Raw genomic sequence first — 27,337 nt, 5'->3', positions numbered from 1 at the left:
ATCTTTGTTCAACATTTGAATTTATTATTAATAATCCCAATCTTGAAAAATTATGTTTGTAGCACAATTATTATCATCTTCGGTACCTAATGAAAAGTTCACAATTAACATGAAAGATTTCATGTGTAAATTTTGAATTTGAGTGTGAATGTGGGGAAAATGCCTTCAACAGTTTATTCTGCTGTTGTAAAAATTATGTGTAATATTGTTTTAAATAATTATACAAAAAACAAAAATACCAGCCATCAAAGTAATGAATCTTCAAAAAAGTATTATAAAAAGAAAAATAATGATAAAAATAATGATGTATAAAATAAAGTATTTTACACATATTCTTGTCAGTGGTTTTTTTGTATAATAAACGTTACTTACAAGGAATTACGTTTAATTTTATTTTGTACAAACTTCTGATTAATAACATTTTCCTGTAAAAAAATACTATAGATTTTACCAGAATTTATATATACTTTAAAATTGTGATTTAGAAGGCTGTATTCCGAGAGTCGGACTACAGACGTCATCAATTGCGACGTTGCCTTCTTCACTTCATGGCTTGTTAATAAAAAACGATATTTATTGTTCTATGACAAGACATGTTTTATGTCACTCTTTGATTTCTATCTTCACACCGGTAACTTTAAAAATTTTCTTTTTGTTGGTTAGGTTCTTTGAGCCTATGTAGTTTCAATTTATTTATTAATTTATTTTTGTCTACTAAGAATCAATATAGGTATTATGGATCAAGATCTCGTTAGATATAATCTTGAGGCAGATACTGCTGTAAGTAATTTAGTTTAGTTATGCTTTCTTTTGTAAATTAATTGAGCATTTTGTTGCAGCTGGAACAAATTAATTTGATGAAAGAAAGTTTAAAAGGCATCAAAAGTAGTATCGACGGAGTGTCTCTTCAACCTACTACCAGTGACGGGCAGTTGAACAAACTTATTACTGAAAATATTAAGCTTAAACATCGTTTGTCAATTTTAAACAGGGTAAGTGGTCAACTTATTTAGTAATGGAACATCTAAACAATAAGTTGCATCATATATCTAATATCCACTCTCCACCTTTAACACTAGAAAGTCTGGCTTAGCATACGTACCTATAAAGCCCGAAGGGATCATTTTGGCCCCACGTTCTTTAATCAATTAAAATTCAGTTTAAAAAAATTAAATCTACTGTAGACGATAAAATCTGATTTTATTTTTTACTTTCATTGACTGGTCATCGTCCCATTAAAGTAATCTTTTCTTCAGCAATGGATGCTCTTCATGTTATTAAAAACAAACAAACAGTTAGTCACGAAAAAAGATATATTTTATTTTAGATCAAACCACTAACCAAAGAAAGCTGTTAAATAGTCTTAGGTCCGAGCTTTCAGAGAGACAAAACGCTGGAGAAGTTAATCTCACAATTAACCCGGCACCTGCCACGTGGCTTTGCAAGGCGCCAACTGCCACGTGGGGTGCTCACAGCACCCCTTAAAAATTTTCTGTGATCTACTTGTTTAAAAAACAAAATGTGTTGAGTAACACAAGAATATAAAAAAACATGTTTTATTGACTTATTAGCCACTAATATGTTATAAAAGTTAAAAAATAAAATGAAAAAGTTGTCATAAGCAAATTAGCAAGTACCAAGCCATAATAAATGAAGTCAAGTAAAATATCTAAAAAAAATTAAGATTTAGTGAGTATATAGTTTATATTAATAATTTAAATAATTTATTTCAATAAAACATGTAAATTTGACCTGTTTATCAAAAATACAAAAAAAAATTAAAACTTAAAGTGCCAGATGATGACACCCTAATTCGATTTTAGAGCTATAAGTTCAGAATGACACTAAATAACCACTTCAGACACTAACACATCTATGCTATATAATATTATAGAAAGCTACTATGACACACAGCTCCGTTACCAAACTTGAAATACCAAATATTTGATAAAAAAGGGGTTATGGGGTGCTGGTAGCACCCCATGTGGCAGGTGCCGGGTTAAGTATTTTAATAACATACCTAAAATCATTCAAAAAAACCTTTAAGCTCTACTGACTTGGGCAAGTTTACAGTCTATTACCAAAATGCCCGGGGTCTCATAACAAAACTTACTGAATTAAGCCTCAATGTTTTAATTGTACCTATGATATTATCATTCTAACAGAAATTTGGCTCAATAGTGACATTGCTGATGCTGAAATTGGTCTTGTCAATTACAATATCTATAGACAGGATCGTACACCTGCCTCTAGTTCATATCTTAGAGGGGGTGGAATATTACGAATCCAATCTGATCCTTCTATTGAACAGCTGTTTGTACGGTTCCATGGCAAACTTATTCTGGGAGCTCTATACATTCCACCTCAATCTCCAGCCTACACCTATCAAGTTCATGCTGACCAACTGATGCTTCTAAATGAACAATTTTCATCCCTGAAATTTCACTTATTTGGTGACTATATAATGTCCCCTCAGCTAGGTGGAGAATTGAAGATTATTGCTCTTCTGCAACCTCACAATCTTCATCACCGCTAGCTGTAGTTGATGCCATTGAGGTTGTTTCAAATCTGTGTGCTTATCATAATCTTTTTCAATGTAATTTTATATTTAATAGCAGGGGTGTTATTCTGGATCTTATCCTGGCCCCATCATCCTCCTCTGTTAACATCATTGCAGCTTAATGTTTTTGATAGGTCAATTTCTGGTAACGAATATTATTATGATTTCTGTAATGCAAACTTTCCAGCAATTCACCAATGTCTAGAATTTATAGAATGGGATAACCTGTTTCGTGGTAGTGATTTTTCCGACATGATTGCTACGTTTTATGACATTATTTACTCTCTTATTGAACATTTCACTCCAGTTAAATATTTTAGTACTAAGAAATTTCCTTGTTGGTATTCTTCTGAGCTTAAGGTGGTATGACACAATGTTAAAATTTATATAGTTTTTAGGTACAGTTAACGTCACTATTTCAAAACCAATCTTCAACTTAAGGGTATATACGTGAACTGTAGAGTTTCTATTTTAATAGTATCTAGTTAAAATTTCCAAAGAAAGCAGTAAATTTTTTATAACTGTACTTAAAATAATCCATGTCAAAACTTACTTGGTAACCTGCCCTAAGAATTGGTTTTGTGTAATAATTTTTGAACTTGGGTACAAAATAACTACCACAAAGGATTAACTATACAAAAACCTTTATTTTAAGCAAAATTTCATTGCCCATACTGCCATAATTTTTAAATTAACTGTACCTAAAACTAAAAATTATAGTAAAAATCGGCAAACTAGGGATTTTTTTGATATTACTGTAACAAGTTGGCATTTTGTTAGTGATAAATTAGTTCGACTATCACTTAATAGATGAGAAAATGAGTTCACCTGTCATTTAGTAGATGGCGGCAGTGATGTATTAAATGTCGACAGATGCGCGTTTGCCGGATTTTAAAAAAGCCTGCAAATCATTGAAAACGAGTTTTGTAACCATGGAAATACGAATCACATGGTTTGTTTAGAAGAGTGGCCCCTTCCCCTCCCAGTAAATATTTTGAGCCTTGTTTGACTTTCAATTATAATTGTGTAATCATTTTTTTATCCAAATCTTTATCTTTATTATGAAATAACTTAAAAAGTAAGAAGTACTTTACCGAAAAAAATCTTAGCAAAAACATAGCTTATAAAAAAATGAAACTAAACGGTGTATAGGTATATGAAGTGTGTAGACCCAGTAGAAGCAGAGTTGTAGCTAATGAAAAATAGTTGTTATTCGTCAAATTTCAAATCGAATATTTCATCGTGAAATAACAAAAAAATTCAGCATTTTTCGTGTAAATCTAATACAATGTTTTTAAAAATTCATTTTTATTTTTTATAAAAGTAACTATCATAAAAGTAAGTAAGTTACGCTAAAAATAAAGTTGGTGTCTTTTTTTGTTAAAAAAAACAACGCAAAAATCAAAGGGACCAACATTATTTTGAGCGTAGCTTACTTACTTTTGATGTTAAAAATTTATTTAAAAAAACAAAACTAAAGCTTTTTTTATTAAACACTTTAAAAAGTTATAATAAGTTTTTACTTATTCTTATAATTTTTAATAATATTCGATTTGGAATTTAACGAAAAAGAACCTACTTTTCATTAGCTGCAACTGTGCTTCTACTGGGTCTACAGACTTGAATACACCGTTTGTTTCACTTTTTTATAAGCTACATTTTTGGAAAGCTTTATTTTTTTATATCAATCAAGATATATATGTCTGTTTTATTGACTATAATAAAGCTTTCGATAAAGTACGACATGAACAATTAATAAATGTCCTGAAATTAAAGAAGATAGACTACAAAGACCTCAGGATCATATCTAATAATTTATATAATAAGCAGCGAGCAAAAGTACGTGTTAACGAACAGTTGTCAAAGGAAAATGAAATTAGACGTGGGATGACGTGAGACAGGGATGCGTATTGTCGCCTGTTTTCAATGCCTACTCGGAAGAGATCCTAAAACAAGCTCTTGAGGGTAAAACAGCTGGAATAAAGGTGAACGGAGTTCCCGAGATTTACGAATTATCATCAATCTGTATTGGAATCAAAAGGCCAATATAAAGATAGAAGAACAGGAGTCCGAGAATATTGATATAAAGAGAGGAGTAAGACAGGGTTGTGTTCTGTCGCCGCTACTGTTTAACCTGTACAGTGAAGCCATATTTCAGGAAGCGATAGCGGAGCTAAGTGATGGAATCTCTATAAACGGAACAATAGTAAATAACATAAGATTCGCTGATGACACCGTTATAATGGCAGACACCCTGGAATCACTACAAGAATTGCTAAATAGAATTAACGATTATTGCATTCGATACGGACTAAAAATAAACAAGAAAAAAACTAAATTTATGATTGTCTCAAAAACAGAACATGGAAATGAAAGGTTAATGATAGAGCAAATCCAAATAGAAAAAGTTAAGACATACAAATATCTGGGAACCTGGGTTGATGACAAAAATGACCAAAGCAAAGAAATTAAAGTCCGAATTGAAACTGCAAGGCAAGCATTTATAAAAATGAAGACACTGCTTACAAACAAAGACCTTCAGTTGCCTCTCAGATTGAGGGCTCTAAGATGCTACATATTTTCTATATTGCTATACGGAATGGAAGCTTGGACATTGAAGAGACAACACATAAGAAGAATAGAAGCGTTCGAAATGTGGTGTTACAGAAGAATAATTGAAAATTCAGTGGGTTCAAAGGATTACCAATGTTGAAGTGCTACGACGTTTAAATAAGGAGTTAGAAATTATGAAAAGTATAAAAACTAGAATATTTGGGTCACATTACCAGAGGAGAAAAATATGAGTTGCTGAGAATTATTATGCAAGGAAGGATCCAAGGAAGAAGAGGCATAGGAAGAAGACGCATCTCCTGGCTGAGGAACCTTAGAGAATGGTTTAACTGTAGTTCATTACAACTATTCAGAGCAGCAGCCAACAAAGTGACCATAGCCATTATGATATCCAACCTCCGATAGGAGAGGGAACTTTAAGAAGAAGAAGAAGGAGTTCCCATTAACAACATTAAATATGCGGATGACACTGTCGTCTTAGCCGAAAATATTGAAGATCTTCAGAGACTGGTTAACAGAATAGCGACATATTGAAAAGAATACGGTCTAACAATGAACATCAAGAAGACAAAATTTATAAGAATATCTAAAACTCAAAGAAATAACGAGAATCTCCTCATAAACGGAACCAACATCGAACGAGTAGACCAATATGCATATCTTGGAACAACGATCAACTCCACAAATAATTACTTCCAGGAGCTTAAAATTAGAATAGAAAAGGCTAGAGCGAATTTTAACAAAATGAAAAAAGTGCTCTGCACAAGAGATCTAAGGTTAGAGCTAAGAGTAAGGTTGGCTAGGTGCTACGTTTTCTCGACTCAGTTTTACGGAATGGAAGCTTGGACCTTGTATGAGGCACCAATGAAAAAACTGGAATCATTCGAGATGTGGGTATATAGAAGAATTCTAAAAATACCATGGACAGAACACGTCATAAACAAAAGAGGTTCTGAGAAAGATGAATAAAGAAATGGAAGTCTTAAATACAAGCAAAACCAGAAAATTTGAATATCTCGGACATATTACACGTGGAGAGAGATACAACTTGCTCCAACTCATTATGCAGGAAAAGATTCAAGGAAAAAGAAGCATAGGGAGACGCAGAATATCGTGGCTGCGCAACCTGAGAGAATGGTACGGATGTACATCAAATGAACTTTTCAGAGCAGCCGTCTCCAAAGTCCGAATAGCTATGATGATTGCCGACCTCCGTCGCGGAGATGGCACTTGAAGAAGAAGACATTTAAGAAAGCTTTGGAAGGAAACTGGGAAGATATTTTTGCTGTGAATATTTTTTCGATAAACTTACTTTTTGATTTATTTGCGAAAAACCGTAATATACTTTTTTTCTTTTACTGTTAGCTATGTATATGCCAAATCTCATGTCAATCCAAGCGGTTGTTTAAAATTCGGAGGTTTTGCAATATTTTACTGTGAGTAAATCTAACTAAAAACATTGTTATTGTAGTTGACGCTGTTTTTCAACTGACTTAGGTATTTTACATTTCTTAGAAATACTGTTCTTATATTATGTAAATAAATACCTAGTAACTCGGTCTTCATTCTCTTGTGAATTAGCATAATCCCTTTTTAGATCATTGGGTATTTCCTAATTACTAACTAACATTATACCTGTATTTCAAACAATTGAAAATTTCTTTATCGATTTGAAATAAACATTTTTGTGCAGGTAAAGAATTAACTGAATACAAATACAAATATGTCTAAATAGGAAGAGAATCTAAATACAGATTTATAATATAATAGTAATAAAATATTTCCAAATGAATCAAAGTTTTGTATCTTTTAGTGAGAATTTTACCATTAGGTACATTATGAGAAAGCCTCCTTTGTTTTAATATAAAAGGTATTTTTTATTCTTTAGGGAGATTACATTAAGTAATTTTGTTTATATTTAGGGAGTAAAATTTTGTTTATATTACATTAGCTTTTTCTATTTCCATAATTTTCTAAACAAAAATGAATGAAGAGAAATATGATAACTTTTATTAAATTTTAATTTGAAAAATCAGTAAACGTTTGAAAGGATCTAATTAAAAATGAGTATGTATAGTAGGATATAGGATAAATATACACTTTTTAGTTTTTACAACTATTTTCAGTACTTATAATTGTTAAAAAAAACACGTTTTTTCTTAATGATTTTTATTCAGACATTTTCTGTTTTTGTCAATAATTTTCGGTAAGAAACAATTATAGAAAAAACTATTGAGCCTTTCCACCATTCGAGCCCAAAGTTCTTCGTCTCGCTCAATTTTTTCAACAAATAGGGGCTCTGTATCGTTGACATATACTACAAAATAGCAGTAATCCTTTCGGGCAATATTAAGCTGTCCTTGAATCTAAAAAATAAAATATTATATTTTCTAATATGTAAAATATTCTAACGATGTACCTGATACATGTAATAATGTTTCTTTTTTAACTGTAATGTACCATTTTTATTTTCCAGTGGCATGTTTTTTAGAGTCTCTACTGCCTCTAACAGAGACTTACCACTTTTATGCACCTTCAGAAGACACTTAATTTCCAACAAACTATTTTCATCTACAATTCCTGAAATAGTAACTATTATAATTTGCTTCAAAATATTAAAAAATTTTACGAAAACGTGTAATGTGTAGTGAAATTGAATATGTACATTACCATCTGGAGTAGCAGCAAGGTGATTGTAAATATTGTCAATAAATATTCCACACTTCTGTACTTTTTTTTCAGGATTCAATGCCATAAATCTTTGTCTTGCGACATCTTCCTTATCTTTTCCATAAAGCGTGTATTCATTATCCCAAGAGGGCGCAGTTAATGTTTTTATTAAATTTCTACAGCTTGTATTAGGCCTTCTTTTGCAAATAGATCCAAAATAGGAAGCTGTTACCCTATTTCTTTTAACTTGCCTGTAAAGAGCATTGTCCCATTGACCTACGGTTTGTCTTTCGATTTCCGGGATCTCTTCTGGTTGCACCTAAAATATCATTAGATTTATTTTCATTACAAAATATAAAAATCTGAAATTTACTTGTATGGCTTTTAGGATCCTAGAATGTTCCGACTGATACTCATTTTCTGTTAATGCTGGTTGTAAAGCGTGAGGACCATAATCAGTATTATTTTTAATGGATCTGCTTCTTTTTTTTCGATAATGTGAAACAAAATCCAGCTTTCGCTTAGATTTTAGTTCCACAGCCCGTTGGTTTTGTTTTATATTTCGTTTAAAATATTTTCCTGGAGACCTCTTTAAAATACTCCTCCACTCTTTTTCCTGCCATTCTACACCCTCGTTATAACGCAGACCTGAAATTGCTGAACGACACCTAAAACTACCCCTTCCAGAGAGGTTTAGCCTCTTGCCCGCATTAAATTTACATAGAATTGACATGTACATTTCAGCACGATTATTGGTTTCTTTGTCAATTAAGCGGTGACCTTTAGAAATAAGTCTCTGTAAAGAACCTGCAAATGAAGTTATGTAAAAAAGTGCAACTGATAAATATGTATAAAGACAAACTAATTAGAGTGCCTGTTACACTTACCATTTATATGAAAGTATAAGCCAGTATTTTTAACAGATGTCATCAAATGTGCATCTGATTGCTGCTCTGTACAGTACTGGTCGCTGCACATAGCATGGTTGCCAAAGACGTGGTCTATACTTTTCTGTAAATTCGATTTTAAGTTTTCCACATCCGAATAAGCAGCTGTATTAATGATTTTGGTGCAACAATTCTGCAGTTCTTTAATTTTATTGTTGGTTAGAAGTGCCCTAGCTTCTTTGTTCACAGTAGTATCTGCTTTAATTTTGTACAGAGCTTTTCCATAATTTTTAATCGCATGGTTGCAGCATTCTATTTTGGTTACATACTGTCCATAGTCAACCTCTTCACGAATTTTAGCATATACACTAGAGTCTCCATCTGCTATAAACTGCAAAAATTTAAGTCCATGAAGAGTTTGGCTTTGCTTAAATCCTTCGACTATGATTGATGTCTCCATTGCAGTCGATGAGCCTTGCCAGTTTTTATAACAAGTGTGAACAGGTACAGGGCTGTTTTTAGATTCATATCGGGCACATAATGAACAATACTTATTTCTAACTCCCAGATATATCAATTTTTTAGTTAGTTTTCCAATGATAACTGCCTAAAAAGTAAGATTTTTTTTTTATTTTTACCATAATCTGTTAGTTTTCTTATATTTATAATAGCTTATTAATTGTTATATTGGCAAATTGAAAGAGGTTACTGAAAAACGGATATAGATGATACGGACAAAGCGGAACGGGTAACCCAAGGAAAATCAGAATAAGGACTAAAGAAGCCAAAGCACAATGAAAAAACGTCAAAGTGGCCTTTCAAAGAATCAAAATAAACGACGAGGTATGGATATGGAATAAAGACCTAGATCATATTTTAATAGAGAAGAAGCATGCAAACAATATAATAAGTGTAAAAAGCATGAAAGGAGCGAAATGTAGCTCGTCTCACTATTTGGTGAGAGGCCAATACAGAACCGATCATAACATACAGAAGAACAATAAAACAAAAAAAGAAATTGAAAAACAATTCAACATAGAACTATTAAAGGATATTACCACACAGAAGAATTATGAACAAGGAATAACCAACAGACTAAACAGGGAACAAAAACCGTCAGATCAAGAAGAACAATGGGGAAACGTAAAAAAAGCAATCTTACACACAAGTAAGGTAACCCTAACGAAAACCAAGAGAAAACAAAAACAAAATAATGGTATGATGAAGAATGTAAGAAGTAGCAGAAGAAATAAGAAAAGTAAGACTCAAAATCTCACAAATAATAAAGATGACAAGACAAGCACAATATAGCGTAGACAGAGAATTAAGAAAAATCATGAAAAAAAGTAGAAGAAAAAAAAGAAAATACAACGAGAACAAACTGAAAGAAATAGGCGAAAAATTCCAAAAAAAAAGAAATAAGATCACTCGACCAGGAAGCCAAAAAAAAAAGGAAAAGAGGGTATCGGAAAAACAACCCAGACATGAGAGATGATAAGCATTTGCAGATGATCTGATACTATTAGCAACAAGCAAAAAACAACTACAAAAGTTAATGAAAAATAAACGAAACCAAAAAGTTTGGACTTAAAATAAATGAAGAAAAGACAAAGTACCTATATGATAATGAAACAGATCCAAAAGAAAAAGGAAATAACATCATGTTGCAAATCGATGGAGAAAAAACATACTCGTTCAAAAGAGTCAAAGAAATGAATTACCGCGGAGCGAAAATAGATGAAAATGGTCGTGAGGAAGGGGAGATCAAGGCAAGAATGGCTAAAGGAAATCAATATTATGGAGCATTACGAACAATAATGAAATCCAAATTCGTATCAAGAAAAACAAAAATCAGAATTTATGACTGTTATCAGAACTACAGTAACATACGCATGCGCAACATGGATACTGGAAAAGTCAGAAACAGATCTTTTAGAACGATGGAAGGGAAAACTGCAAAAAGCATATATGAAGCATATATGAAGGTATGAAAACTGTGTGTGAACTGTACAAAAAGCCAACGATAACGACGACAATCAAAGCACAAAGAATACGGTATTTGGGACACATCGAAAGAATGGGAAGTGAAAGAATGCCAAAAATAGTGTCTAAAAACACTGAAGTGTAATTAAATAGAATTTATAAGACTTATTATAAAAGAACTATTTATAAAATGTATAAAATGTAATCAGAAATGTAAACATTTTAGCCGTATCCCTACGAGGCCTGTTAAGCTTAAGAAATAAATAGTAATTGTTATATTTATGTTAGGTTCTGTAAAATAATGAATATGAATAAATATACTTACAACGCCAGATGATGCATTATAACTATGTCCATAAGATCTGTGACTCCAGCCTCCGTCACAATACACAGTAGTCCATGGTATGCCATCAGAATCTAGTTGCCCTTCTGCTATAGCCAATTCTCTTTCCTTTTCACCAGCTTCTTCCATGGACTTCCATAATCCTTCTATCCACTTATCCCCTAGTTCAATTTCAATATTGTGGAACAATCGGTAAGGCATGGAAGGAATATCTAATGCACCTTTAAAAAATTCAATTAAACTAAATTTGTACTTTATTACCATATTATCACAAACCTAATAATCCTGTTAACTGTGTATATGTGCCACCTGTGGATAATGTGCCCCAAACGGCTCCATAATTAACAGCTGACTGCTCAGATGGGTTTTCTGTTGACTTTTCAGTCTTGTAACCACACATGTTACATAGTAATACCACTGTCGAAACTAGCCCCTTCTGTTTTTCATCTACTATATGTAGATTTCCCATCGTACAAACTTTAGAATGAGCAAACTGTAAGTTTAAAGCCCACTGTAGGACATAATATAAATCAACAATTCGGTGTCCTTTTAATACTGTTTGTTCTTCTTGTTCTTTTTGAAATTCTAGTGGATGATTGTTAATGCTAAAATTAAAACATGTTGGTAATTAAAAAGACACCATATACTTTACTTAAAAAAAGCTTTACCTTTCATATTCTTCTGAAGAAATGAAGCTGAACTCATGTATATCCGATGAGGTTGATTGCACAGCTTCTTTGCTAAAAAAAACAAAAGTATTGCTGTCTGGTCTGTCTGTAAACTTAACAATCTTACAATGAGATTTGGCGTGGTTGTAGTTTTCAAAAATGACTTTTTTAGGTTTTTTTTTATAAGACATTCTAAATCCTTTGACATCTATGAACCAGTTATACTAAAATCACAATAAAGATGCCCTAGAAAGAATTGTCCTCCTACGATGTTATATCTTCTCAATATTGTATAACGGAGTTGAATCCTGGACACTCACTGAAGCAATGGAGAAAAAACTTTAAGCCTTTGAGATGTGGCTATACAGGCGTATCCTAAGGATATCATGGACGGACAAGATAACCAACGAGACCGTAATACGAAGAGTGGGCAAAGAAAGAGAGGTGATGTATATCATTAAAAGGAGAAAGTTAGAATATCTCGGTCACATAATGAGAAACGGCACTAAATACAGATTACTGAAGGTAATCCTTCAAAGTAAAGTATTCGGAAAGCGATGAATTGGGAGTAGAAGAATATCATGGTTAAAGAACCTAAGAAAATGGTTCTCCACAAAAACAACTAATCTATATAAAGCATCGGTTAATAAAATAATTATAGCCAGAATGATCGCCAATATTCGAAACGAATAGGCACTAAAAGAAGAATACAAAGAAGAAAGAAATAAGCCAAGGCACGTTGAATGTTACGAAGAGCACTTCCGAATCATGATTTACAATATGTAAACTTTGTAAATCATGATTTGGGATTTACAATGTATATAGATACATTTTAAATTATGATTTGGGAGTGCTTTTGGTAACATTCAACGTGTCTTCGTTTGTTTATTTCTACTGCATCTTTAGTGTGATTGTAGTAAATACTATATATAGGTATCTTTGGAAAATCTGCATTATTGTATTGTGTTTCTATACAGTGAGAAATAAAAGTATAAAATAAATAAATTCATTTTCAGCTTTACTTATGGCTTGTTTTTGAACAATAGGATATCACTTCAACATATTCATCAGATTACCTACATAATAAGTTCATTTACTCACGGTTTTTGCTCTAAATTTTAAAGAACCGTTTATGCGTTGATGATTGACATGCCATTTTCTATATCTACACATAGCTAACTTATCAAATAAAAAAAGTGATATTCTGCCGATGTGTGCTTTTGCCCTGAGAGTAATTCTCGGGGGTGAAAAAAAACCTTCAAAATAAATCCGGAAATAGCGGATTTTTACTAAGTGAATACTTTTCGCGTTATTTGCAAGTGAATGTGTTCATTTTGCAATAAAGAAAAAGTTTTTAGACTGCTTTTAACAAATAAGTTAAAAAAAAAATTCTTAGCAATAATATAGGTAGCTTATATTATAGAAAACTGAAAAAAGTGTTGTATATAATAATATGAAGTCTCTAAACCCAGTAGAAGCAGAGTTGTGAAAAATAGGTTCATATTCGTCTGTATGAGCTTTATTTTTGATAAGAATGATTTTCTCGATAAAATAATTACTTTTTGTGGTATATACGAAAAACTGTCTGAAAACGTGTTTTTTTTTTTGTTGAAAAATAAACATAATTACTCGCAAATAACTCGAAAATATTAATTTAATGAAAAAACGCTATAGAACAAAAGTTGCTTAAAATTAGTCAGTTTATCTATTTCCAGACATATTTTGAACGTATATTTTTTTACCACCGAGAAAGGGCGAAACTCCACCCCAGAGCAAAAGCACACGTCGACACAATATCACTTTGACATGTTAGGTATGTATATAATATGACAAATTTCATGTCAATCCAAGCGATTGTTTAAAATTATTTATAGGTTTTGCAATAGTTTACCGTCAGTGAACGAACTAATAAATTTTGACAGAAATTTGAAGTGATATCTAACTGCTTAGAAACAAATCATTGGACAGAAATAGGGCTTTTCATCGATTGTCATTTGTTTCGAGCTTCGGTCATATGCGTTGTATAATCTGTGTATAATATTAATATACACAGATTATACGACATATGACAGAAGCTCGAAACAGATGACTGTGAATGAAAAGCCCTATGGTAAATTATTGGAGAGAAATCACTTTATACACTTACTCATATATACTCATACTATACACATACTCTTTAAATATGTACTTTGTATTGGTTTATAATTTAAAATTACAACAAATTTTGACAATTGATTGATACAATTGATAACTTACTACTCTTTTTTATTTTTCTGGTATTTAGTCAATGTGTGACTACGTTTCGTAGATTTTTTATTAAATGACTTCAATCTGGGCATTTTGTTCACACCTGAAAATTATTTAATAGATAACATTTTGCAAAACATTATAAATAATAAAGTTACTTACCTGTCTGTATTCTTCTAAATGATAACTTTATATTAAAACGTTTATAAAACTAAAACTACAACTAATTAAAATGTTTATAAAACTAAAACTATATAACTATTTAAAATGTTTATAAAACTAAAAAAAACACTCAAAATTAACACAACTCAAAGTTAAAACAGCAAGAGAGGCAAAAAACAACAGCACGTAAACCGATACAAAAATTATATCGAATGATCTAATCTGAATATTCGAAATTTTCAAAAATTAGAATTTGTAAAACTTCATCTAATACCCCCTACCCAGAAGACTGCCGATCCAGAGCGAACTTAACCGATTGTAAGTTCGAAAACTTGGCATCAATGTCGGTTTTAGAGAATAAAATTTCGTGAATAATAAAATAATAAAATATGACGCAGGTGCTGCCATCTACTCAAAGAATTGTTAAACGTTAGTTCGTTTAACTCTCACACGTTTTAACTATAGCGTACTAATACCCCCTTAAGCAATTGTTAAATGAAAAAATAAAAGCTCATAAAATTTATAAAACCTTAAAGACTCCTGCAAGTTATGCTGCATTTTGTCATCTGAGAACAAATTGTAAAAATCTATCTAAATGTTGTTATCACAATTACATACGTTTCACCGAATTTTCTATACAAAATAACGCAAGGCAATTTTGAAAATTTGTAGGTAGCAAAGGTGAAAACAGTTGTATACCTGACTCAGTGACCCTGAATGACTCCAACTATATATTGCCAACTTATTTGCAGATCACTTTTCATCAATTTATAGTGATATTACTTTAAATTGCAATGTTGACCATATTCAGTCTAAACTCAATATCTCATCATATTGTATCCAGATTTCCAAAATTTACGAAAAGCTTTCATCATTAAGTGTCAACATGGGTCCTGGGCAATGGTATACCACCTAATTTTCTTAGGGAATTCAGTTTTATACTATCGCTACCTTTGTTTCATATATTTAATAAATCTTTGGATGTAGGTCAGTTTCCAGACTTTTGGAAACTTTCTTATGTCACACCAATATACAAATCTGGTAATAAATCTAATATTAGTAATTACCACCCTATATCTATTCTTAGTGTTATACCAAAGGTTTTTGAAAGTATTATTATTGATTTCCTCACCTTCGATAGCTCCAGGATCCTAAAGCTCAGCAATTTGGTTTTATTACAGGTAAGTCTGCTGAACTGAGTTTGTTGACCTATGTTGATTTTCTGTCTGAAGCCTTGGAAGAGGTACTTCAAGTTGATTCAATTTATACTGACTTTTCCAAGGCCTTTGACAGAGTAAATCATGAACTCCTGATTCGAAAGCTTAGCTTCCATGGCATAAGTGGACCTTTGTTGCAGTGGTTACAGAGTTATTTAACTGAAAGATTTTAACAGGTCTGAGTAAACCACTTTTACTCACAAACTTTTTCAGTTAAGTCAGGGGTCCCATTTGGGTCCATTACTCTTTAATATGTTTATTAGTGATATTACCAACTGTTTTCACGATTGTAACGCCTTGCTATTTGCTGATGACTTGAAGTGCTTTAAAGTTATAAAAAATCATTATGAGGCTGCCATATTGCAATTAAAACTAACTAACCTCTCTGCATGGTGTTCACTTAACGGTATGAACCTTAATTCCAGCAAATGTCATGTAATTAACTTTAACCATACTCACCACCCAATATTATCAAACTATTACATTGATTGCTAATTGCTCAACACTGTAAATAAAATCAAGGACTTGAGGATTACACTGGAAAATTCTCTTTGTTTCAATACTCACATCATCAATGTCATTCAAACATCTATGAAAATGCTGGGTTTTGTAAAAAGAACAACTCATGATTTTGCAAACATATCCAGTATTGGAGTTCTTTACTTCTCCTTGGTCAGGTCTCACCTCGAGTATTGTTCTTCAGTGTGGTCCCCACACTACTTGGTCTACATTAGGAAACTTGAACAAGGCCAAAATAGTTTCTTCTGTTACATTGCTTTTAAGCTTCATACCTATCAAGATTACACTGTATGGAAGCATCAACTGTAGGTCCCCTCTCTTGTAAGCCGGAGAAAACAAAGGGACCTTTTGCTATTATTCAAGATCTTAAATGGTATATGCAGTTGTTCTCAACTACTTAATAAGATCGCACTGTTTGTACCACCGTGCACCACTAGACAAGTGCGAACATTTTATGTACCATTCCACAGGTTTAATTATTCACTTTTTTCGTTCTTACCCAGAGTCTTGAATTTAGCAAACTCCCTTTACAATTTATAACTATTTGACAATAGGCTATTGATTATGTACTATAGAACGGAACTACGTTAACGGGGTTTTATTATTTCATATGGTCGATGAATCTCTATATATGAAAAAACCGCCGAGTGCTACCATTTAAAGGGGTGCATTTTTGAGAAATGGGTGAATTGGTCCCTGGGCACAGGTTACATTAGGGTGAGTTCTATGCACTTTTGCTACAAACACGTCTACATAAAAATTTTTCCTGGTTACATTTCCTATCTAAATATCACTTTTTAAAGTTAATAATACTTTTTTTTACAAAAATATATTCAAAAGAAAAAGCACAAAGAAACCCAAAAGAAAGAAATTTTGTTTTTTGTCCCATAACTCTTTAGTCTAGGACGCATCTGTTTTGAGATGGACGTTGAGAGGTGACTCAATTTTTTTTGCAGAAATTGCTTGAAAGTGACTCAAATAATAGTATTTGAGTTATCCTCCCACTCAAAATGGTCCGGAACATTGTTTAAATAATCAAAATGTCAAAATATGAAGGAAAAATTCGATTTTTTTATTGGTTTTTTGATTATAACTTTAAAACTATTCATTTCTGAGAAAAGTTGTACTGACATAAAAGTTGCGCAATTAAATTTCCTACAATATAGAATTGGTTAAATATTTAAAAAATAGTCACCCTTGTTGCAAAATAGCCATAATTGCGAAAAAAAAAACGTACAAAAACAAGTACTCGCATTTTAAGTTTTTCAACCATTTATGCTACACTTAGGACCTTTATATTTTACCCAGAAAAACTTTATGATATATTAAAACAACACTGTAAATTTCATTAAAATTGGTTTAACAGATTTTGCAAAATAAATTTTGCAATCCAGCTTTCGCAAAAAAAATTCATTTTTTTAAAATGTTGCAGGACTGAAAATAAAGCAGAGAGCAAGTTGAATTTTTTTTGCTTATAGAAGTGTACTGTACCTTTTATTTGCAATTTGCAAAATTAAAATGGATTAATTACCACGGCGTCAGGAAATTTTTTAAATAAACATTAATTTTTGGTGCTACGCGCCGGACAGCGGTGTTCGATTCACACAAGTTGATTTCCACCAAAATTTCTTCCATTCTTTATCTAATATATTATTTTCTTACTCTATATTTTGTTGTATTTTAATATTTTAATTCCACAAAAATCAAACTAATTTTATTATTGTTTGTGAAATATTGTTTAAACAATTGCATATGTTTAAAAATAATAAACTTTTATTTTCTAAATTAAAATATATGAACAAAGAAAGTTTTTGCTAAAAAAAGTGTTATTTCAAAGTATATAGTATGTGTTTTTATTTTGCAATAATCAAATTTATTTATATCGAAATGTAATAAAAATTAAAATGTATCAATCATTATCAAAGGTCACTGGAATGCCCAATCAGAGCAAAATATCCGCTGTCCTGCGCGTAGCACCAATAATTAATGTTTATTTAAAAAAATTCCTCACGCCGTGGTAGTTAATCGATTTTAATTTTGCAAATTGCAAATGAAAGGTACAGTACACTTCTATAAACAAAACAATTTCAAGTTTCTATCTGCTTTATTTTCAATCCTGTAACATTTTGAAAAAATGAATTTTTTTTGCGAAAGCTGGATTGCAAAATTTATTTTGCAAAATCTATTGAACCGATCTTAATGAAATTTACAGTATTGTTTTACTGTATCATAAAGTTTTTCTGGGTTAAATATGAAGGTCCTAAGTGTAGCATAAATGGTTGAAAAACGTAAAATGCGAATACTTGTTTTTGTATGGTTTTTTCGCAATTATTGTTATTTTGCAACAAGGGTGACTATTTTTTAAATTTTTAATTAATTCTATATTGTAGGAAATTTAATTACGCAACTTTTATGTCAGTACAACTTTTCTCGGAAATGAATACTTTTAAAGGTATAATCAAAAAACGAAGAAAAAAATCGAAGTTTTCCATAATTTTTTGACATTTTGATTATTTAAACAATGTTCCGGACCTTTTTGAGAGGGAGGATAACTCAAATATTATTATTTGAGTTATTTTCAAGCAATTTCTGCAAAAAAATTTGAGTCACCTCTCAACGTCCAAATGTACTAATATTTTTACAGATGCACCCTGGTCTACTTGTCCACGGGAATATAGGTGTAGACATTGCTTCACAGAAAAAAAGAATGTGTGTGTACTTTGTACGCACGTAAGAAGTTATACTTCTATTATATGATTTAAACGAAATTAATATACTTTTTATTTATATTTTGTTTAAATATTAAACTAATTTATACTTACTACTTCTCAAACATTTTTATTAGAACAGTGCCAAAAATTAAAATAATAAAAGAATAAAACACACACAAACACATTAAACAAGCCACAAATGATGTCTGAACATTAATTGTCGAAAAATTTTTTAACTAAATACGTATTTTCTGAAAATAAAATTATATAATAAATATACTTACAATCATAAAATGTATTAAAAAAAAAACAAAAAAGAAAGTTTCTATTGGGACTCGAACCAGCGCTGATAAGCGCGGTTGGTATTGGAATTCATTCGCCTTCAACGCTTAGCCACGGACACTATGTGTCATTATTTACGAAGATCGACTAACTAAACGGATTAAACTTGTGATATTTTGAAAATTGATCAAATTATTTTAATTTTGAATTGAAATGATTTAGAATTGAAAAAATACAACAAAACATAGAGTAAGAAAACAATATATTAGGTGAATATTGATAGAAATTTTGATGGTAATCAAATTATATAAATAAAAGTATTACATACTATGTATTTTGGCAGATCAAGTAGGTAGGTTTATACCCATGATACATTAACAATTATTACGTACCTGTTGCTTTTAAAAACTATTTAAAAGTCACTACAATATTATAAACTGTTTTGTTTCTGTCCTCACAACAATAAAACTAATATATTATACATTTGTTTACCTTTACCTCCAAACCACAGCTGTCCTACAGCTGCCATATCGGATAATTTTTGACATGTCATTTGAACATCTAATCAGAACAAAGTTATAATGCGCATGCGCCGGGCTGATAGGTTTTAACATATAAAAATTCACCCTCTATCGCCGGTAAAGAAGTATAACTTCAAAAACTTACATATTTTCTCTTTAAAATGTTGTTTGGTAGAGGTCATTAGGATTTGCAATTTTCGAAATATGATTTTTCAAAGTTCTCCACTCACAGCAATTTTGGGCAATTTTCCTTGTTATTTCGCAAATATTGTTCTGTAACTTTTTTCTACGTAACTTTAGGCATATGCAATGATACATATAAGAGTAATAGAAATCAATTACCTTTAAAATGTTCTAATGTATAATGTTGTACGACTTCTTTTAAAGAGGTTATCTTTTTCAAGATTTTATACTTTTCACGAGTTTTTATATTTTTTACGTTTTTTTTTTAATTTCCCATTATAACTTTTTTTTCTACAGTTAGGTATATATTATATAATAAAAAAGAAAGCTTATTCTGTTTACTTTAAAATGGAGGAGCGTCATTTGAAATTTTGTTTGGGGGGGGGCAAGCACTATATATACAATACATTATATATGATGAATATTGATGTATTTTCTGTAAATTTCAGTCATTTTCAGGGCCAGGGGGGGGGCAAATGCCCCCCTGGACGCCCAAATGACGCCCCTGTGTATCATAAAAAATTCTAGGATTATTTTTGAATAAGGTATGCTTTTTCAAAATAAGGTACTTGCAACGATTTTTGATTTTGGGATTATTTTTTAAATCTCTCATTATAACTTTTTATGTGATTGTGTGTTATGATTGAATCTTATTTTTTATAGGTAATACTTTCGATCCACTTGACTCGGCCGGGCAAACTTCAAAATATGGATTAATTCCAATATTTACTGTCAAAGCTCCTGCACCACATGCTTTGCTTGAAAAAATAGCATGTAAATGTACCAAAAGATGTACAAAAAACTGCGGTTGTAGGAAGATAGGAATTAGTTGTTCAATATTCTGCAAAGGGTGCATGTGCATGGGTACTAATTGTGGGAACTCTAAGATAACTGAGGTGTCAAAGGAAGATATTGAAGCTAATGCTAACCAAGAGATGGACTTTGATTTTGAAATTTTTTTACATGTCATCGTTTAAATAATTTTAAATAATACAGGTAAAAAAATATCAAAGAATCACTCGGTTTCCATTATTTAAATATAGATGATACACCATTTTAAAGAACAGAAAGTAAGTCCTCTTTATTGAGTAATATATAGTCTCGTATATAGTATATTCATGTACAAGAAAAAAAAAGTTATAATGAGAAATTTAAAAAATAATCCTAAAATCAGAAATCGTTCCAAGTACTTATTACATTTTGAAAAATAATATCTTATTCAAAAATAATCCTAGAATTTTTTGTAATACACCATTTTAACCGCTTAACGTGCTTACCCGAGTTAACTCGGTTTTAAACTACGTTTCTATTTTCGCTTAACCGAGTTAACTCGCGTTTAAAATATTTGTACGATATATAAGGCGCCTACGTGTTTTCAACTCCTCTAGCGCTAAATAACGGTATCCCCACTTGCATGGGCGACCATACCTATGGGAAGGGGGGCCGTGGCCCCCCTAGCTTTTCGGGTGTTTTAAACTATATATGGTTATCCAAAGTATACGAAATGTAATCTGCAACATCTTCACGTCTGCCCCCCCTAAAAATTTTTATATGGGCGCCCGTGCCCACTTGTTTTTTCGTTTCTAATTTTAAACTTTCTACGATCGACTGCCGACTAGGGTGGGATCACGATGAGTAGATTTCTAGTTTGCTGACGTCACGTTCTGCCCTGACTGTGACGTACCTCTGTGTGTAACCCCTTGTTTTAGAGGGTATCACACTGTTAGCAATATTTAACATTATTATACTTGAATAATTGCGATTTTCTTCTCTTACTTCTAGTATTTTGTATGTAAAAAGTTACGACCGAGTTAACTCGGGTGAGCGCATGAGGGTATTTGATATTTTATATTTTTCTAAAAAAATATGCGTTTTTTTTACTTTAGATTATATTTAGTGACAATAGTCTTGTTCGTAGTTTATTTTACTGTAATAAAATAAATAGGTAATTTTTTGACGTATTTTTGCAAATAAATGTGTGCGTTAAGCGGTTAAAGTAAACAAAATAAGCTTTTTTTATTATATAATATAATATATACCTAAATCTAGAAGAAAAAAAGTTATAATGAGAAATTTCAAAAATAATTGTAAAAAATGTAAAAAATAATATTTTTTTATATTAGGTATTACATAAAATATAATATATAATATAATATATTATATATACTATATATAATATAATATATAATATATGTATTATATAATAATATTATTTTACTTTTATATTAAATTATAAAAAATCGTTAAAAGTATAAAATCTTGAAAAACCATAATCTCTTTAAAATTTAAAGATAATTCATTTCTGTTCCTATTGCGTGTACCATTGCATATACCTAAAGTAACGTAGAAATAAGTTACAGAAAAATATTTGCGAAATAACAAGAAAAATTGCTCAAAATTGCTGTGAGTGGCAAAGTTTGAAAAATTATATTTCGAAAACTATAAATCCTAATTACCTCTACTAAACAACATTTTAAAGAAGAGATATGTAGCTTTTTTTTCTGTAAAGCAATGTCTATACCTATATCCTCGTGGACAAAAGTTATGGGACAAAAAACAAAATTCCTTTCTTTTGGGTTTCTTTGTGCTTTTTCTTTTGAACATATTTTTGTAAAAAAATTACCATTGACTTTAAAAAGTGATATTTAGATAGGAAATTTAACCAGGAACAATTTTTATGTAGCTATGTTTGTACCAAAAGTGCATAGAACTCACCCTAATGTAACCTGTGCACAGGGACTAATTCACCCATTTCTCAAAAACGCACCCCTTTAAATGGTAGCACTCCGCGGTTTTTTCATATATAGATGTCCATTGATCATATGAAATAATAAAACCCCGTTAACGTTGTAGTTCCTTTTAGCTATCTTATTTTGAATATAATCAATAGCCTACAACTCCGTCAGTCGTTTTAAAAGAAATTTACATGGGATCAATATTTGAGTGAAACATCTGTAATTTGTTAACTTGTTTTTATGATATTATTTCCTATTACATATTTACTTCTATATTATATTTATATTTCTGTATGTCTGTTATTTATATTATATTATGTTATTGTTTTTATCTGTACACTATGCATTTATGTAACACTTTATGTTCAGTTAAAAAATGTAATGTATTTTTATAGAATTGGGCTTGCCCGTAAAATAAATAAATAAATAAATAACAATGATCGAATTTTAACCTCATTTACTGTATAAAGATAAGGATATAAACACCGAATAGCGATAAAGGTATTTATTGATAGAACCGACACTAGGGTAATTCTACCCCGGGAGTACTTCCGAACACTGACTAATTACTGATACGCGATTAGCTAAAGACGGATGTAGACTGATGAATCCTCTTTCTCTAGGCCAGATATCTTGGTTTTATAGAAGCTTAAATTGGGTCATTTGTGACACGATGCCCGCGTGATTTGTGTATTTAATTAAGGTAAATAATTCTACTTTTCTCAGCACTTTCGTGTCATTTCCAAATTATGTTGTTGATAATTGACCAATTTGGATCTAAACTAATAATCTACGTGTGTGAATATAAAAACAAATAAATTCGTGCAATCTACTGGGTGGTATAATTATTCTGTTCAATATCGGATATGAATTCTGAATATTTGTTATTGGACATACTGCCCGCCGGAAAAGCGGTCCCAAGTGTCAGTGTTCGAAGTTTACAAGTATAACATAATACATTAGGTTAAAAAGATAGGTTAATATAATGTGTGATGTAAAGACACTAGTCTTTGAAGTTCTCTGGGTTGTATAATTATTCTGTTCAATATCGGATATGAATTCTGAATATTTGTTATTGGACATTTACACATTCAACAACTCAGTAGTAAAATGTGTCTATCGACAAAAACAGTGAAAAGGGCTGCTTTCGTATCTATTTTTTTTAAGTATTTTCGGAAATGAAGTCAGTTTCTATGCAGCTGTTAAATCAATAAAAATTGCGCAATTTTTGCTATTTTTTTCTTATAGGGAGTTCTAGGGGGATGGTTTTTGCATCTTTTTGGGGTCCCAAAATTCAGGTCCCAGCAAAATTTAAATTGTTTGTATGATTTTTAGAGTTCAAATCTCTCATGATTGGACTAATAATACTCTGGCAAATGTATTATATTTTTGCAAAATTTTGGAATGTGTTTACTTAACCTCACCTAGATTACTGTTCATGTGTTTGGTCTCCACACTATAACACCCATATTCTAGCTATTGAGAGAGTTCAGCACAAGTTCTTAAGATTTGTTGCATTTAAACAAAACCAGAGGGTTGATGAAATGAACTATTCTAATATAGAAAAGTCTCTCAACATAACCTCTCTCCAAATCCGACGCATGCATAAGGATCTCACAATGTTTTATAATATACTACACTCCAATAATTTTGGTCCTCAACTATGGGAGAAAATTAGCCTCCATGTTCCCAGTAGACAGAGGCTAAATCAACCTTTTTACATTAGACCCCATGGCACTAACTACGGACACAACTCATTGATGCCCAGAACACCTAGGTTTGCTAACCAATATTCGGAAGGTTTAGATTGTTATAGTTTTTCAAATGAATTTAAAGCTCAGCTTAAAAACTGTATGTGATAACTTGATATCCTTGGTGTTTTTTAAATTTTTTGTTAATGTTTGTTATTTATTTAATGTTCCTAGTTTGTATGATTAAAATTTTTAAATTTACTTTAGGTCAGGTTATAAATCTCCTGTGATTAATGTTTACACTGTATTTTAATTGGGTGATTGTCCGTTGATAAATAAAAATAAAAAATAAAATAAAAACTTGATTCGTAGAGCAAATCTAACATTTGTTTTTAATAGATAGTCCTGTCGCCAGGGGGGGGGGGTACAACGGCCTTCTTAATTCAGATGGACTTACCCAAGTTTTTTTTATGTATTTTGGCCTGTAGAACACGAATTTTTTGGGTAACAGTTGATCCGGATGTCGATAAGATTGTTATAAACAAAGAAGTTGAGGAATTACATAACAGCGATTTCTCGCAAAACAAAACAATTTTTTGTATTTTTTGGGTCATTCTAACCAAAAAATGTTCCTACAAGTTTTTTCGTAGGATGCATAGTTTTCGAGATAAACGCGGTTGAACTTTCAAAAAATCAAAAAATTGCAATTTTTGAAGCCGAATAACCCTTGAATAAAAAATAAAATAGCAATTCTGCTTACCGCCTTTAAAAGATTAAGTCAAATTTTATCTGTTTTGAATATTTGCATTGCTTAAAATTTATTTTTTGATTGTTAAAAAAGCTATACACACATAGTGTTTCCCGTGACTAATACATGCGTTTTAATGCATGCTACGTAGAAATAGCCCTGCTTGCACTTTTACCTCCTCTACCTACTCATTCGATTTTAAATGAGAAATCATTGAAAACATCACTCAAGCACTAGGTGTTTATAGCTTTGTTTTAACAATAAAATAATAAATTTTTAGCAATACAAATAATTAAAACCGATATAATTTGACTTTAACTTTCAAATGCGGTAAGCAGAATTGCTATTTTATTTTTTAATCAAAAGTTATTCGGGTTCAAAAATTGCAATTTTTCGATTTTTTTAAAGTTCAACCGCGTTTATCTCGAAAACTATGCATCCTACGAAAAAATTTGTAGGAACATTTTTTGGTTAGAATGGCCCAAAAAATACAAAAAAATGTTTTCTTTTGCAAGAAATCGCTGTTATGTGATTCCTCAACTTCTTGGTTTATAACAATCTTATCGACATCCGGATCAACTGTTACCCAAAAAATTCGTGTTCTACAGGTCAAAATACATAAAAAAACTTGGGTAAGTCCATCTGAATACAGGAGGCCGTTGTACCCCCCCTGGCGACAGGACTAAGAGATTTCAGTTCTTTACACATAGTTTTTCGTGACTTTTGACGTAAAATAGTTGGAGAAGCAGAAATTCAACAATTTAGAATTTCCCATTGAGTTTCATATGGCCCATTTGACTATTCACTACCCGGTATAATTTGAGCTGATTCTTTTTTCTTTACTGGTCTATAAATTAAGAAATCAAAATTATTATCTTATGAGTAATAATTAAAGTTGTAGTTTTGAACATAAATTAAACATTGTACTATTTAATACTACTTAAATAAGTTTGGTTTTATTTTTAGGCTATTGCAGCTCAATCAGCGAAGAAAGCTCCGAATCTACCAATGGATCAAACCAGACTGCAGAGCATTACTGACATACTCACTTACATCTTTTCAAATGCTATTTCAACTGCATTTCCAGATATTACAGATGCCCCAGTTGTAATTGCTTTATCCGGCGCAAACCCCAAATTTGGAGACTACCAGTGCAACTCAGCAATGCCTATAGCGAACATCTACAAACAACTAGGAAAGAAAGTTGTGCCAAGAGATATCGGCCAAAAGATTGTAGAAAATGTGCCTTCCCATGACCTTATCGCCAAAATGGAAGTCGCTGGTCCAGGCTTTATTAATATATTTTTGAACAAAAGCTTTGCGGTTAAGAATTTATCTCGTATTTTTGAACATGGAGTCAAATCTCCCGAAGTTCCTAAAAAAATGAGGGTTTTAGTAGATTTTTCTGCACCCAACATTGCGAAGGAGATGCATGTAGGTCATTTGAGGTCAACCATCATTGGAGAAAGCTATTGCAGATTATTGGAATACCTCGGTCATGATGTTATAAGAATAAACCACGTCGGCGACTGGGGTACACAGTTTGGGATGCTGATCGCACATTTGGAAGATAAATTTCCCGATTTTTATATTAAATCACCTCCAATCTCTGATTTACAAGAGTTCTACAAGGAGTCCAAGTTAAGGTTCGATTCTGATGAGGACTTTAAGAAGAGAGCTTATGCCAGTGTTGTCAAGTTGCAGTCTTTTGAACCAAAACATAAAAAAGCTTGGGAATTAATTTGTGATGTTTCACGACAAGGTAATTTTTGTCATAATATTCATTTTCAATGAGTTTGCCTCAAACTTATTCGGTAATCAGTTCAATAGAAAAAAAAGTCCAAAATTGCAATATTCAAAAAAATATTTGGTATGCTGTGAGTAAAAAATATAGAATGGTCAGCAGCACTCCTTCATTTGAAGTACAGTAGAACCCCGATAAGTCGGTCCCCGATAACCCGGAAGTCCGGCTAACCCGGACCGATTTTATCAGACAAACATTTCAACAATAAAAATGTATGTGTGTAATATAATATTTGAGAGATAATGGGTATTAGTGTAATTTGAACTACATATTTTACGATAGTAAAAATGACCCATGGCACACAACTTTCATTGTTTGGGTTATCGGAATCAACAGGCACCTGTAGTATTGTATACTTTATTTATTTTAAACTGTCTTAGCATTGTTTGAAAAGACTATTAAAAAATTCTTTTTGAAACAATGGTCTTAGTTCTCCACTGTTATTAAATAACATAAAATCGTTGCGATTGAGAACCTGCTTCCCTTCTGTAATCGTTCGTAAATCTATTCAGATTTTGGTTTGCGTGTTTTTTTGTCTACGTAATGGCAGCGAAACGTAAAAATGTTGTAGTGACAATGGAAAAGAAACTAGAAGCCTTAGGTAGAATTGATAAAGGCGAATCTTTAAAAACAGTTGCAGCATCATATGGTGTCGGTACATCTACAGTATCGGATTGGAAGAAAAATAGAACTAAAATCGAAGAATTTTGTTTCAAAATGATAACAAAAGACAGTTTGGACAATCGGTGCAAAATTAATAAAGCTAAAAATGAGACTCGACGACGCTTTGTATGTGTGGTTTTGTGCGGAACGCGAACGTGGATTACCAGTGTCT

At 31.5% G+C, this 27,337-nt stretch overlaps 2 protein-coding genes across 2 annotated transcripts in view; one reads left to right on the top strand and one right to left on the bottom strand.

Moving 5' to 3' along the window:
- Positions 1-603: 603 nt before the first annotated feature.
- The window catches only part of LOC114332456 (probable arginine--tRNA ligase, cytoplasmic), a 51,091-nt gene continuing 24,357 nt past the window's right edge, over positions 604-27,337 (top strand). Inside the window, exons 1-3 of the mRNA XM_028282252.2 lie at positions 604-780; positions 840-992; positions 25,665-26,460. Coding sequence (XP_028138053.2) covers positions 736-780; positions 840-992; positions 25,665-26,460 — 994 coding nt within the window. The 5' untranslated portion in view covers positions 604-735. The remainder of the gene's footprint in view (positions 781-839; positions 993-25,664; positions 26,461-27,337) is intronic.
- On the bottom strand, positions 7,290-14,824 carry LOC126892785 (uncharacterized). Its single transcript, XM_050662501.1, has 9 exons — positions 13,939-14,824; positions 11,683-11,754; positions 11,291-11,619; positions 10,997-11,235; positions 8,689-9,295; positions 8,175-8,608; positions 7,802-8,120; positions 7,551-7,711; positions 7,290-7,497 (listed from the first exon to the last, which is right to left on the bottom strand). Exons 1-9 carry the CDS (start codon positions 14,019-14,021, stop codon positions 7,291-7,293), a joined length of 2,451 nt encoding a protein of 816 aa, XP_050518458.1. The 5' UTR covers positions 14,022-14,824; the 3' UTR covers position 7,290.

This window comes from Diabrotica virgifera, chromosome 9 (genome assembly GCF_917563875.1).
Source record: "Diabrotica virgifera virgifera chromosome 9, PGI_DIABVI_V3a".
Classification (NCBI taxonomy): domain Eukaryota; kingdom Metazoa; phylum Arthropoda; class Insecta; order Coleoptera; family Chrysomelidae; genus Diabrotica; species Diabrotica virgifera.
Note: the sequence above shows the minus strand (reverse complement) of the source record. Positions and strands in the feature narration are given on the sequence as shown.

Bases quoted from the DNA above. Each gene is read 5' to 3' on its own strand.
- LOC126892785 (XM_050662501.1), bottom strand. From the start codon at position 14,021: ATGCCCAGATTGAAGTCATTTAATAAAAAATCTACGAAACGTAGTCAC. The intron at 11,620-11,682 runs GTAAAGCTTTTT...TTTTAATTTTAG, and splicing joins TCTTCAGAAGAATATGAAAG to CATTAACAATCATCCACTAG. The intron at 9,296-10,996 runs GTAAGTATATTT...CTTACTTTTTAG, and splicing joins ATAATGCATCATCTGGCGTT to GCAGTTATCATTGGAAAACT.